Raw genomic sequence first — 14,126 nt, forward strand, 5'->3', positions numbered from 1 at the left:
ATAATAACAGCTCTGCTCACTGGCTAACTAAAGCACCAACACAGGTTTAGATGATGAGGATTCAAATCTGAGGGAGTGAAGTTGAGCAACTGATGCTGAAGGAACTGAAAGGCAGAAATGAACCTGTTCTCTTGTGTTTGAATCTGTAGCCTGATTGGCTAACTTCACATTACTAGACAGACCCAAACAGTGCCACACACCACAGTACAGGGTTGATTCTGGCCAACTGCTGCTCTGCTGACACAAGTGTAGATGATAAAAGAAATATCTGACAGAGTAAAAGTCGTGAGAGTGATGTTGGAGTGAAAACTGTTCTGCGGTGTTTGGGAATGTAGCATTTGAGCTAAGCTAACGAGAGCTTAGTTAGCAGGCCAAACATGCCTCAAACCACAGCTCTGGCTTGATTCCAGCTAACTGATACTAAAATGACATCCATTTAGAGAGTATGTGAGAGCGCACAGTCGAGTGACTGGTGTTAGAGCGAAAGCTGAAATCTAACGTGTTCTGTGGTGTTTGGGAATGTAGCATTTTGGCTAAGCTAACAAGAGCTTAGTTAGCATATCGCTGTTGTTGGAAGAAAACCTCGTATCTCCAAAATGGTAACTTTACAGGAGAAAGAAAAAACATACTTTACTTTTAATGTAAGTCAATGGAACCAGACTTTTTTCCAAGTCATTTTGGGCCGTTTCTTTCGGTCCATTCATCGTGAAATTGACACACAATGTCAAGGGCAACATGAACTGAAAAAAACTGAAAAATGACAAAAATGGAGATTGGAGAGTTTGGTTTCCTTCCGACAGCAGTGATATATTCCTATAATAAAATAAAATTCATGGTTTATTTACAAGTATTTAACCTTTTTTTCCACTAACCATTACAATTTGACATTTTCATTGACCATTAAATGAAAAACATTAAATCTTTGACAGTGGAAATACTTTTTTTTCAGTGTAGATAATCTATTGGGGGCTATCTAAATAAAGTGGGGCCCACAATTCTAGCACTGGCTCTACATCACAGTGCTATCATGGGTGCTAGCCTTTACTACCCTAGCTTGGTATCATTGTGGATAGTGGAGACCTAGCTAGCGGGTGGGAATTGGACATGGCTGAAGTAGGAATCCAAAAAAAAAAAGACAAAATTCAAAATTTTCTTTAATCTTTTGTCAAAGTCTAATGACTTTAGAGTGTATTATCACGCACCAGTGGTCAGGAAAAAATAAATAAACAAATAATAGTTTCATATTTTACCTCCACCTCTACAAAATGCAAAATGATTTCCAATCACCCCAGTGGTCAGAATCAGCCTGAGTTAGGATTTCTGACTGTACTGCTTACATGAAAACACTTCTGACAAATCAACAGTGCAGCTAAGCTTCATCTTCCAACCAATTCCAATGAATTCTATTTTCTCTATTTATGTTCACCAGACTTTAAAAACAAGCCAAACACTCTTTAAAAAGATGGTTCTTTAAGGGTTCTTTAGTAAGGACAATGGGCCTCATTCACCAACTGTTCTTAAAAAGAAATTTCTTCTTTAAACCCACTTACGCAGTTTTTTACGAAGATTCATCCAATGTTTTCGTCCAATGTTTTCGTCCAATGTTCTCTTATTTGGGATTTGTCCTTAAGTAAGAACAGAATCTACACACACTCAAGAGCACAAAGGTGAGAACAGTTCTGCGCTTTAAGAACACGTCATGAATCTGATGCAGACTTTTTCTTTGGATCTTTATCAGGAACACATTTAAGAACAAACTTAGGAAGATATTGGAGAACGAGGCCCAATGCATCTATATAGAACCATGAGCACTCAAAAAAATCGTTTGCATGCTTAAATGGTTCTTTGCATATCTGTGTTGCGTATATCCATCCATCATCTAAACCGCTTATCCTTCTGGTGGGGTGCTGGAGCCTATCCCAGCTGTCATCGGGCGGAAGGCAGGATACACCCTGGACAGGTCGCCAGTCCATTGCAGGGCTCTGTGTTGCATATATCCATCCATCCATCATCTAAACCGCTTATCCTTCTGGGTTGCGGTGGGGTGCTGGAGCCTATCCCAGCTGTCATTGGGCGGAACGCAGGATACACCCTGGACAGGTCGCCAGTCCATCGCAGGGCAGACAGACATACACATTCACATCTAGGGGTGATTGGCCTGACTGCATGTTTTTGGACTGTGGGAGGAAACCGGAGTACCCGGAGGAAACCCACGCAGACACGGGGAGAACAGGCAAACTCCACACAGAAATGACCGTGGTCACCTGGCCGGGAATCGAACCCAGGCCCTTTTTGCTGTGAGGCGACAGCGCTACCCACTGCGCCACCGTGCCGCCCGTGTTGCATATAGTTCTATTAAATTTTTTTTTTAATGTTGGTGTAGCACCAAAAAGGGTTCTACTATTATTATGATGTCAAGCTTGTATACAATAGAAGAACCTCTTTGGTGCTGTATAAGGGATTAAAAGAGCGCCTTATGTACATCTAAGTAACAGATACAAGTGACAAGTAAGTAATATGATTATCATGAGAACACAGCTGCTCCTGAGCCTGGGAAAGAAGTTTCTGCTGATATGTTTTTGCTATGGGTGACACTTGATATCTGTTCCATGACGAACAAGGAAAGACACGAGAACATCACTTTTACCTTTTTATCCTTTAACATAACTAAACATTTCACCTGCATAAAAATCATCCTTTTAGTAAGCTCAAAACACAAACATGACGCTACCAAGGCGGCGTTTCATACTGTACTGTTTACTGTTTTTCCATTTTTGTGAAGATAGCAGCACTTAATCTTCTAATGTGATGCTGGATGAGGTGGGAGAACACATCCCAAAGCATCTCAGACCATTCGTCCATACAAAATATCTCCTTTAGTCCTCACTTGTGGACTCTCCTCTGCAGGTTTTCAGCTGGGCTGAGGTCGGGGAACTGGGATGGTCACTGCAAAAGCTTGACTCTGTGGTCAGTGAACCACTTTTTGTGCACATGCTTTGTAGTATTGTCCTTCTGATCCAACCAAAGACCCAGATTTTGCTCTAAAATGTCCTGGTATTTGAAGATCTCCATGATGCCACATGTTCTTTAGTTTCTCTACAAAAACCTTTCAGTGAATGGTTCTTCAAAGAACCATTTTAATTGTACTAAATGTGAGTGTAAAGAACCGTTATAAAATTTCAGGAACCTCCTCATAGTGTAATGGTTCCCTGACATTGTTAAAGAACCTTGTCATCGTGTGAAGGTTCTTTCAGCCTTTGAAAGTTTCTTCATGCTCACAGATCTCTTTTCCAGCATGGTTCTTTAGGTACCAAAAGTAGAGTGACCATACCTCCTCTTTTTCCAGGACATGTCCTCTTTTTGGGGCCTAAAAACACAGCCGTCAAGAGTCTTTAAATTGCCTAAAATGTCCAGGCTTTGGCATTGCTTTCATATTGACATTTCGCCGCTGATGGAAGAAAACTTTGTATCTCCATTTTTGTCTGACATAATTTGTGAAAATGACTTTTGCTCTTTACATTGTGTGTAAATTTATGATGAATGAACCAAAAACAGCAGCTCAGAATTACTTGGAAAAAAGTCTGGTTCCATTGACTTACATTAAAAACAAAGTATGTTTTTCCTTCTTTGTAAAGTTACCATTTTGGAGATACAAGGTTTTGTTCTGACAACAGTGATTTGCTTTCTACAGTGTGCCCTGTGCTGTCCTATTGCCCTCAAACCAAAGAACCATAATATGGTCTCCCTACCAAAAGTGGTTCTTGTATGGCATCACTTAAAGAACCCTTTGTGGCACCAAGATTGTATGTTTGTGGTTTGACGACAGCAGAGTCTTTCTCCTGGCACGCCTTCCAAACAGTTTGTTGGCACGGAAGTGGTGTCAAACTGCGGTATGAAAGCCTTGTTGACCCCACAATGAAGCTAATTCCTGAAACTGCTCAACTGTTATCCTTGCAGGAATTTTTGCCTCTGAAAAAATGTGCAAACCACCACTTTCAAGTAGGTTTAACACCATTCCAGTCAAATAAATTCTTATTATCTTATTTATCACTCACTCAGATTGGTGTCTTCAGATGATCCTCATGTTCCTCATGGATGTCATGGAAGTCAGGGATGACCACCTAAGACCCAGATGTTCTTTAAAAAGGGTTTTTATTTGAATCTCTTTACAATGTGGGATCATGTGCTGACCTTCTAGCCTGCTTCACATTGCCAGACAGGTTCTATTTAAGTGATGTTTAGATTCAACAGGTCTGGCACTGATCATGCTTGGGTGTGGCTAGAGAAACTGAACCCAATAGTCAATTGAATTTGGTTGACCAGTTGTCAGTCCCAGGTTTTTCACTATTTGACCATCATCAACATTCCATATAAAACTCAGAAGACACATGTAGGTTCACTGGTGACTTTGGATAGTAAACAAAATGGCTGCATTTGTACTGTAGACATCAGTAACCCTAGTTCATTTCACCACCACTGTAAAAAAGTTCCTTTACAATGTCAAAACTGTGATGATCGCAACAATTGAATTATGCAGAGGTTTCCCTCCTTTACTAAACATACACACAGCATCATATTCACATCATATATGGCCTTAGATTCTATGCCAGCTAATCAATGTCATTTCTAGTTATTAGAACATAGTTATTACATGGTTATGACAGCTTTGTTACACAGAGCTGGTGAATTAGGCCTTGCTGACCAGTATAAGTACTAAAAAATATAATTGCTGACATTATTAGTGCATAGGCTTTGCAGCCAGTACTTTCTGAATATTGTTGATGTTTATTTTTGTGCATTAGGAATGATGCTTTACTATTATCTTTGATGTAATGTAACAGCTCTGCCACCAGATGGGGCACTAGAATCACTTTTCTCTGATCCAACAACCCCGAGAAACAGGCATGAGCAGCAGCATTTCGTGGCAGCTGTTCATCTGGCCAGGACACAATGACTCATGGGGTGCTTTGAGGACGAGCCTGCTGGACATCCTGCTGGAGAGTAAAATCTGTAACATGTTTCTGTATATCAGCCTGAATAAACTGTGCTAAAAATCAGGATACATTTTCATGGGAAAACTGTGTTGCTGCATTCTGTGTTAACAGATTAGATAATAGATAAAGTGCAATCAGCCCCAAATTATTGGAGACCTGGATGAAAATAAGCTGTATACAATTACTTTAATTGTTACATAGTTATTACTATATTATCAATATGTTATACACATTATTATTAATACAATTACTCCTATATTACTATATGCTTCAAGCCTATTGCATGTATTTTTATATTTGTAAACTTATACTTAATTATATGCTATATTTTAAGCTAAGCATGTTACTATACATACATACATATACATACATCATCTAAACCGCTTATCCTTCTGGGTCGCGGTGGGGTGCTGGAGCCTATCCCAGCTGTCACTGGGCAGAAGGCAGGATACACTCTGGACAGGTCGCCAGTCCATCGCAGTGTTACTATACATTCAAGGTATATTCAAATACATTTTTGCTGTATACGTCAGTCATTATACAGTTATTACTATGTTATATACTTCAATGTCACTACAATTTATGTGTGTATTTGTATCATTCTTTAATTCTTTGCTTAATCATTATATCCAGTGTCTCTAATATCATCCTGCTCTCTGTTTGATGTATATTTTAAATGTGAATGGTAAAATGCTCTGACAGACAGTCTGGTGCAGAAATATTGGCACCCTTGTTGATAATTAGTAAAATACTGTGTAATGATTTAATGGGACTGATCTAGGCTGGGTTTCCCCATGTTGATACATTTTTGTCATGTGCAAAAGTTTAGGCACACTAGTCAAATTACGTTTTCTAAGTGAAAATACAAAGAAGCTTCTGCACATTTTAATTACATTTACTGTTTATTTGCTGAATTTAACATATTGGAGGGAAAAAAGAAAATAAGTGGCTTGTGCAAAATTTTAATTACTCATATTTAATAATAATAGTAATACTATTTTAATTACAGTAACTAGGAGCAAGATAATGATCCAAAATCCATAACATGGAAATTTTCAGGGCCAAGGACCATCCAAATCAATCCATTTATGTCAGAGTATACTATCATATCTCTATCTATCTATATATCTATATATTTATAATATAATCTGGTGTCAGAAGAAAACCTTGTATCTCCAAAATGGTAACTTTACAGGAGAAGAAAAAAAAACATACTTTCATATTAATGTAAGTCAATGGAACCATAATTTTTTCCAAGTCATTTTGGCCCGTTTCTTTTGGCCCATTCATCATTTTTAAACTAAGTCTGAAAAACATATATCTAAGCATTATATATACATTTACACACACACAGACACACACACACACACACACACACACACATATATATATATATATATATATATATTTATATATATATATATATATATATATATATATGTGGTATTGTTTTGTGTATTGTACTGTATTGTACAATACAATACAATACACAAAACAATACAATACAGCACAAATAAGTAAACATCCTAAAATGAAATCCTGTGTTTAACCATCCTTTAACCTCATAGTCATAGTTTTAATTCCAGTCCAACAGTTAAATTTCATCAATGTCCAAATACTTTCTAGTACTGTGTACCAATGTTGTTTTTCTTCAGTAATGTCAGTGAGCCTATAAGCTCTTTCTAAGCTTAAATGATTTTTTAGTGAGAGTTTATTTGTTTGTTTGGTAAAATATTGGTAACCTGGAAATCCTGGAACCTGTATTTATCGCAACCTATAAATGATGGTGGTACCATACATATTTTCCCACCATGCCAAAAAATCTAGAAACATATATTTATGTGTATTTTTGTGGACAATTTATTTACTTGAAGTAACAGAGGGATAAATATCAATACAGATATTAGCACAGAAGAAATAGCGTGATGTTATTGCAATACAGTATATATATGATGCTGATGTTGGATAAGAAAAGGGAGCTTTGTTTAGAGAGAAATTCTGACTGTTTTCTAAATACAGGTTTTATCCTAAGAGACAGTCTGTGTTTGTATAAACATGCAGTTTGCTTTTTTCACCTGTTGTAGCGAAATGAAAAAATATACAGCATAAATATGAGAGATAAGTAATGCAGTGCATTTGTGTTACTGCAGTTTTTTACGTGAAGAAAAGATGACTTCATTTAGAAAAAAGCCTGGAAGAAAAAAGGGGGAAAAATCCCTCCCACTTTCCAGGCTTGGCGCCGTTTCAGTTCTGCAACATGCCAATTCATAATCTCTCTCATTTCCCGCCCTTGACCACAGACACCTTTCTGCGCAACTGCAAACAGATACGCTTCCAACACACACACACACTCGAGGGTGTACTGGTGATGTGGTGAGTGTGTGCACAGTGAAGCCAGAGACCCTTCATGTATTTAACTTACACTCAAAACGGCCTTGAGGTGCAAGTTATTCGTTTTTCATTGTCAGGAAAGAAGAATATTAAACAAAATTTTCAGTGTTCAGTGAGTCACTCTTTACCTTTATTCCAGCCTCCATTCTTTTCAGGAGACTCACTTTCAGTTCCTCAAAGAATCTGCAGACACACCTCCAAAGTTCAGTCTTAGAAGCTGGTTGATCATTTTCTGAAGTAATCAAACACATTCAGTGGTGTTGAGGTCTGGACTCTGGGGTGGTCAGTCCATCGTTCAGCTTCTTTGTTTGATGTGTCCGTCTCCTTTTCTCAGTGAGGTTCTTCTTGATCAGCTACACATCCTTTCAGACCCACAGCGCTGAGTCGTCTTCTCACAGTGGAAGGATGGACAGAAACACCTGTGGATGTTTTCAGATCTGAAGCAGCTTGATTTCCTCCTCTCTCTCAGAGATGAAAGCTTTAAGTGCTGTTTATCTGATGGGGGCAGTTTTGCGGTCTACCAGGTCTTCCAGGTGGTTGTTAGGAGCCACATTTTCTCTGTAGACTTTAATCAGTTTTTGAACTGCAGTTTTGGAAACTTCCTTTAAAATGAATGACTTGTATTAAATGTCCATTTTGAGTAAAAATTCAATAAACAAAGGGTCTCTGACTTTTGCACTGTGCTGTGAATTCTGCTGTGCTCCACCAATCCCAACCTTAACCTTGACCTCAGCAACCAAAAGATCAGCTTTAGCCTTTAATAAAAGCCACAGTTTGTGTTTCGCTGTTGTCGGAACAAAACCTCCAAAATCTCCAAAATGGTAACTTTACAGGAGAAGGAAAAAAACTACTTTACTTTTAATGTAAGTCAATGGAACCAGAACTTTTTCCAAGTCATTTTGGGTCATTTCTTTGAGTCCATTCATCATGAAATTTCCAACAATGTAAAGGGTAACAGGCATTTTCAAAATATGTCTAAAACTGAAAAACGATGAAAATGGAGATTAAAGGTTTTCTTCCAACAACAGCAATTTATGTCCTTGACACTGTAAGGATGTAAAAATGGACAAGCCCCTTTTTATATTCCAGTATGTATTTTCCAGCTGGCTGTACCAACAAATAAATAAACACAAGGCCAAACTAACATTATTACTCTATAAATGGATATCAATCATCTAAGGTGGTTTCAAAATTTGTGTCATGCCATATGGGAAAAAAGCTGGACATAAAAGTGGACAAGGCCTCTTTTTACAGTGTTCCAGCATGTATTTTCCAGCTTGTGTTCCAGCTTGTTGTTAGGGTGGATATCAATTGCATCAGTGATGTTTCACAATCAATGTTTTGCTGAATAAAAAAGAGAAGTAAACCGGAACTCCTTTTTCTATTCCAGTATGTATTTCCCAGCTATTTTTTTCAGGTTTTTGTAAGGGTGGATATCAATCGCCCCAGGGTGGTTTCATAATCAATTTCACACTGAATCAAAAAGAGACATAAAAAATGAACAAGCCCCATTTTTCCATTTCAGTACGTATTTTTCCAGCTTGTTATATAAAGACATAAATACAAGGCCAAACATGATCATTCACTCCCTACAGTCTTTCATCACCTAAGGGTGGATATCAAACACCCTGGGGGGGGTTCATAATCAATGTCACGCTGAGTTCAAAAAGGGACATGAAAATGGACAAGCCCCATTTTCTGATCCAGTATGTATTTTCCAGCTTGTTTTCCAGCTTGTTGTTAGACTGGAAACCAACTGTACCAGGGTTGTTTGATAATTAGTGTCATGCTGAATGAAAAAATGATGCAAAAACATGGACAAGCCCCCTTTTTCAGTTCCAGTATGTATTTTTTTTAGCTGGTTGTGCATACAGAGACACAAATACCATACAAGGCCATACATGCTCATTCACTCCCTCCAGTCATCACCTAAGGGTGGATATCGAACGCCCCAGGGTTTCATAATCAATGTCACGCTGAATTCAAAAAGGGACATGAAAATGGACAAGCCCCATCCAGTATGCATTTCCCAACTTGTTTTCCAGCTTGTTGTAAGAGTGGAAACCAGTTGTCCCAGGGTGATAATCAATGTGACGTTGAATGGGAAAAAAAGATGCAAACATGGACAAGCCTCCTTTTTCGGTTCCAGTATGTATTTTCCCAGCTAGTTCTGCATACAAAGACATAAATACCACGCCGTACATGCTCGTTCACTACGTCGCTCCAGTCTGTCTTCACCTAAGGGCGGATATCAAATGCCCCAGGGGGGTTTCATAATCAATGTCACGCTGAATTGAACAAGGGACATGAAATGGACAAGCCCCTTTTTCTGTTCCAGTATGTATTGTCCAGCTTGTTGTTAGAGTGGGTATCAATTGCACTGAGGTTGTTTGATGTTCAATGTCATGCTGAATGGGAAAAAGATGTAAACATGGACAAGACACCTTTTTCTGTTCCCGTATGTATTTGTCCAGTTTGTTGTGCATACAAAGACATAAATGCAAGGCCACACATGCTCGTTCACTCTTTCATCACCTAAGCGTCGATATCAGTCACCCCAGAATAGCTTGATAATAGACGCTGAACTGGAAAAAATGGACGTAAAAGTGGACAAGGCCCTTTTTTCTATTCCAGTATGTATTTTTCCAGCTTGTTCTGCTAAACCTTTTGTGCTAAGGAGTGGGAAATTGTTTTATTTATTCATGTAGATAGACTCCCTCTCTCTCCCTCTCTCTCTCTCTCTGTCTTTCTGTCTCTCTCTCTCTCTCCCTGAGCCTGTGTGTAGAGGATGTTCATGTGTGTCCGTTCGTGTGATTGTGTGTGTGTTTGCGAGTAAGTGTGTGTGTGTGTGTGCGGCGGCGACAGATGGCGGGCCTCTCTTCCCCGGGGAAGGCAGAATCTCGGCGAATGCGGCTGCGTGTCAATCACCCGCTCTCATGTGATGGCTCCTGCCAGTGACGTGCCCACCATATGGCCTGGCATCAGAGCGGGTATGTAACCCTGCCTGCCAGCCATGCCACACCGTCTCTCTGCGCGGCCGGGGAAAGAGTAGCGCTCACGTCGGATCACACACACACGCGCGAACCCACACATACGCACACCCATAGACCCTCGCCTCGACTCCTGCCGGAACATCCTATTGGGTTCTTGGTCCCCGAAGATGATGTAGACGGAGGAGGTACCTTCGCCCAAGCAAGTGCACTACCAACAAGGTGAGTTTTGGGATACATCAACACTTCCTTCCATCCGATTTAGCAGCGATACGGCATCTCCCGTCCCTGGTTGTTGTCGTGTTTACTGGGAGGCTCCCTCGTCCCCAAGCAATCCCATTAATCTGCACGCTGCCGTGGGATCTAATCAAGGCGAGGCACCTAATCCCGGCAACCTGTCCGCCTCGAAGCGGACGAGAATCGACAGCCACCATGGTGTTTTTCACACTCTCTGGGACGCATGTAGTTCATTCAGCCTGATTCGATCCGGCTTCGATAAGGCAGGCGGCTCTCATTGTTCTAACGGTGAACTGCTCAAAGAAGGAGAAGCAAGACGTAGGGACCGCAGGGGGCTGCGAATGTTTTTAGACAGTTTTGCCTCACTTCACGTCTAATGGATAAGGTTTTTTCACCAGCAAGGTCAAACTTAACGGCTCATTTGGACGTTTCCTCACGTGTCAAGTACGAATCCAGGCTTGTGGATGAAATTGTTTTTATTTATTGGCAAGTGCGCAAATTTGAATTCATACTGAGAAATCTCAATCATAAGGCATGTTTTTAATTGTTACTCTTTTATCTTGATTTAAATGATACTTTATCATTCATCTGAATGTCAAAATATGAATATGGTTACATGTTGATATGTAATGTGATATTTTTGCACCAATTGCATTGTTTTTTGTGGTGTTGTGATGTCATGAACTTGCAGCAATTGTAGCCATTTTTTTCATTTTACATTAGTTGTGTCTATTTGCCAGCATGACTGAAAAGAAAAAAGAAGACGGATCTTTTTATCTTGTTCTTTTTTTTCTGGCCCATCAGGGCATTAGCTGTGCTGGAATGCCGCCAGGATGCAGGAGAGGGGGAAGAGAGGGTGGAGGGTGGATGAAGGGGGGTAAGGGGGGGACCCAGTGCTCAAAACGCCCCTCGGGACCCCGTAATAGGGCCCGTGCGCGGAGGGGCCGGCAGGGGCCACGGAGGGCCGCGCGTGTGGGGAATTGGGGAGCGAGGCCGTCTGGCGGTCGTCTGTCCGTGCCAGCAGCATCCCTGACTTCCATTGAAGATGCACTGATGAATTTCCGATTTATATATCATGGTTTTATTGTTGACGTTGAATACTGGGGGTCTAGGTTGTTCCCATTTGGTCAGGTGTTCTTATTGAATAAGATGTCAGTACTGAGAAATGCAACCTGGCTCAGAATTGCTTACAACAGTGGTTCCCAATCTTGGTCTTGGAGTATCCCTGCCCTGCATATTTTGACCTTTTCCCTGCTTCAACCCACCCGATACAACTAATCAGCAAACAACTACCCTTTCCTAAGTTGAACTGGGTGTGTTAAAACAAGGGAAATACTAGCTCTGTGAAGACAAAGGGATTCTGCAATGCAGGGCAAGGAAACTCCGGGATCAGCGTTGGGAACCACTAGTTTACAGCAACAATCATTTTCTTGTCTCTTAACCTGCTCTTGTCTTGCATTCCAGTGCTGGTGGCGCCATGCTGACGCGACTGTTCAACGAGCCGTCGCTGCTGGCGGATGCACGCAAGTTTCCGGGCTGGGTGGACGACAGCGGCAGTGAGGACTCCAAGACCAACGACAAGGACGAGCAGGACCCCTGCCGTCTGGGACTGGACGAGGACCTGGATGAGGAGGGCGATGACAAGGGCGTCAGAGTTGGGCGGTCAGCAGCAGTTGATGAGGACGACGAGGACGACGACGAGGACGAAGGCGGCAACGACGACGACGAGGACGGTGGTACAGATCGGCCCAAGAAGCGCGGCCCGAAGAAGCGCAAGATGACTCCGGCACGGCTTGAGCGCTCCAAGCTGCGACGGCAGAAGGCAAACGCTCGGGAGCGAACACGCATGCATGACTTGAACTCCGCGCTGGACAACCTGCGCAAGGTCGTCCCATGCTACTCCAAGACCCAGAAGCTGTCCAAGATTGAAACACTGCGCCTGGCCAAGAACTACATCTGGGCTCTGTCTGAGATCCTGCGCAATGGCAAGCGGCCCGATGTGGTCTCCTACGTCCAGACATTGTGCAAGGGCCTGTCGCAGCCCACCACCAACCTGGTGGCAGGCTGCCTGCAGCTGAGTGCCCGCAACTTCCTGACTGAGCCGGGCAGCCAGGATGGTGTTCGCGCGTTTCATGCAGAGACGCCCTTCCAGTACCCATACCAGTGCGCTCGGCTGGGTACCCAAGGTCCAACCCTGCCGACTACGCCATGCTCAGCTGCCCACGCCCTCCGGGGCCACTCCTACTGCCCACCGTATGACTACGCCGCCTCGCCGGACTATGCCAGCCCTGAGTATGATGGCGCACCCCACAGCCCGACGCTCTGTGTCAACGGCAACTTCGCCTTTCGACAGGATGCCGCCGCGGTATCGCCGGATGCAGAGCGGCCCTTCCATCACCATCACCACCATCATCACTACTCTATGCACTACCAGCGCACCGCTGTCCCGTATGGAGGCGCCTCGGGAGCTCGCGGCGGAGCTTCGGAAAATGCCCCGCCCTTTCACGACGTGCACGGGCCACCTTATGAGGAGCTGAACTCCTTTTTTCACAATTGAAGCTTCTCAGACTGGGTGGGAAAGTTACTAAATAAAAAAAAATATATGTTTTTTTTTCATCCCAAAAACTTTAAATTCCCATAATGCTCGTGTGTCAGTGGCAGAAAAAAACTGCTTTTCTACAAAAAGAATGGACTTTTATCTTGCTTTTTTGTTAATCGTCGTCACGGAACTATAATGGACCAAAATGTGGAAAAAATTAATAAATGGATTCAAACAAGCTAATGGTTTACCATAAATTCATTCTTATTTATTTATTTATTTATTTTTATTAATCCTTTATTCAGAATATGAGTATGATATGGATATTAAAAGGAAAGCGAAAATAAATGAAATATTACAAAATAAAACTAAGTGAATAACAAATAAAATAAAACAATGAACACATTAGAATAGAATGGGAAAATGTTAAATTATGGATCAAATTAGAGGAAAATGAATTACAGCCTCAGTCATTTCTACTACAGTTCTTTTCTCTGTTTTTCAGCCTGTTTTTAATTCTTTTAATTTTTCATTTTAATAACTCAGCATTGGTGTAACAGGGCTTATGGTTTGTTTATTTTATTAATTTATTTAGTCTATTATCTGTGCCTGTCTTTCCAAAGTGTGTGTGTATGTGTGTGTGTGTGTGTGTGTGAGGTTCGTTTACTGGGTGTACTAAGTTGTTCTAAGAAATCACAACCCTATACATTATATATATATATATATATATATATATATATATATATATATATATATATATATATATATATGTAGATATGTAGATTATGTAGTTGTGTAAATAATCACGTATTTATCTGCGTGTATTTTGTTGCAAAGGGGCGAAATGAATGCAATGGATGTAATATAACAATATTAATCATATATTTTATATACAATATATAATACATAATATATTAAAGGCGGATGCTGAACAAAATTACAGGCGTTTACAATCAGTAATCAGTAATAAGGTAA

The 14,126-nt window shown here is 41.0% G+C and overlaps 1 protein-coding gene across 1 annotated transcript; it reads left to right on the forward strand.

Moving 5' to 3' along the window:
• The first annotated feature begins 10,236 nt into the window (after positions 1 to 10,236).
• neurod2 (neuronal differentiation 2) lies at positions 10,237 to 13,220 on the forward strand. The gene is made up of 2 exons (XM_036573288.1): positions 10,237 to 10,597; positions 12,077 to 13,220. The coding sequence occupies exons 1-2, from the start codon at positions 10,356 to 10,358 to the stop codon at positions 13,167 to 13,169; spliced, it is 1,335 nt and encodes a 444-aa protein (XP_036429181.1). The 5' UTR covers positions 10,237 to 10,355; the 3' UTR covers positions 13,170 to 13,220.
• The last annotated feature ends 906 nt before the right edge of the window (positions 13,221 to 14,126 follow it).

The sequence above is a fragment of the Colossoma macropomum genome, unplaced genomic scaffold, assembly GCF_904425465.1.
Source record: "Colossoma macropomum unplaced genomic scaffold, Colossoma_macropomum, whole genome shotgun sequence".
Classification (NCBI taxonomy): domain Eukaryota; kingdom Metazoa; phylum Chordata; class Actinopteri; order Characiformes; family Serrasalmidae; genus Colossoma; species Colossoma macropomum.

Bases quoted from the DNA above. Each gene is read 5' to 3' on its own strand.
- neurod2 (XM_036573288.1), top strand. From the start codon at position 10,356: ATGGCCTGGCATCAGAGCGGGTATGTAACCCTGCCTGCCAGCCATGCC. The intron at 10,598-12,076 runs GTGAGTTTTGGG...CTTGCATTCCAG, and splicing joins GCAAGTGCACTACCAACAAG to TGCTGGTGGCGCCATGCTGA.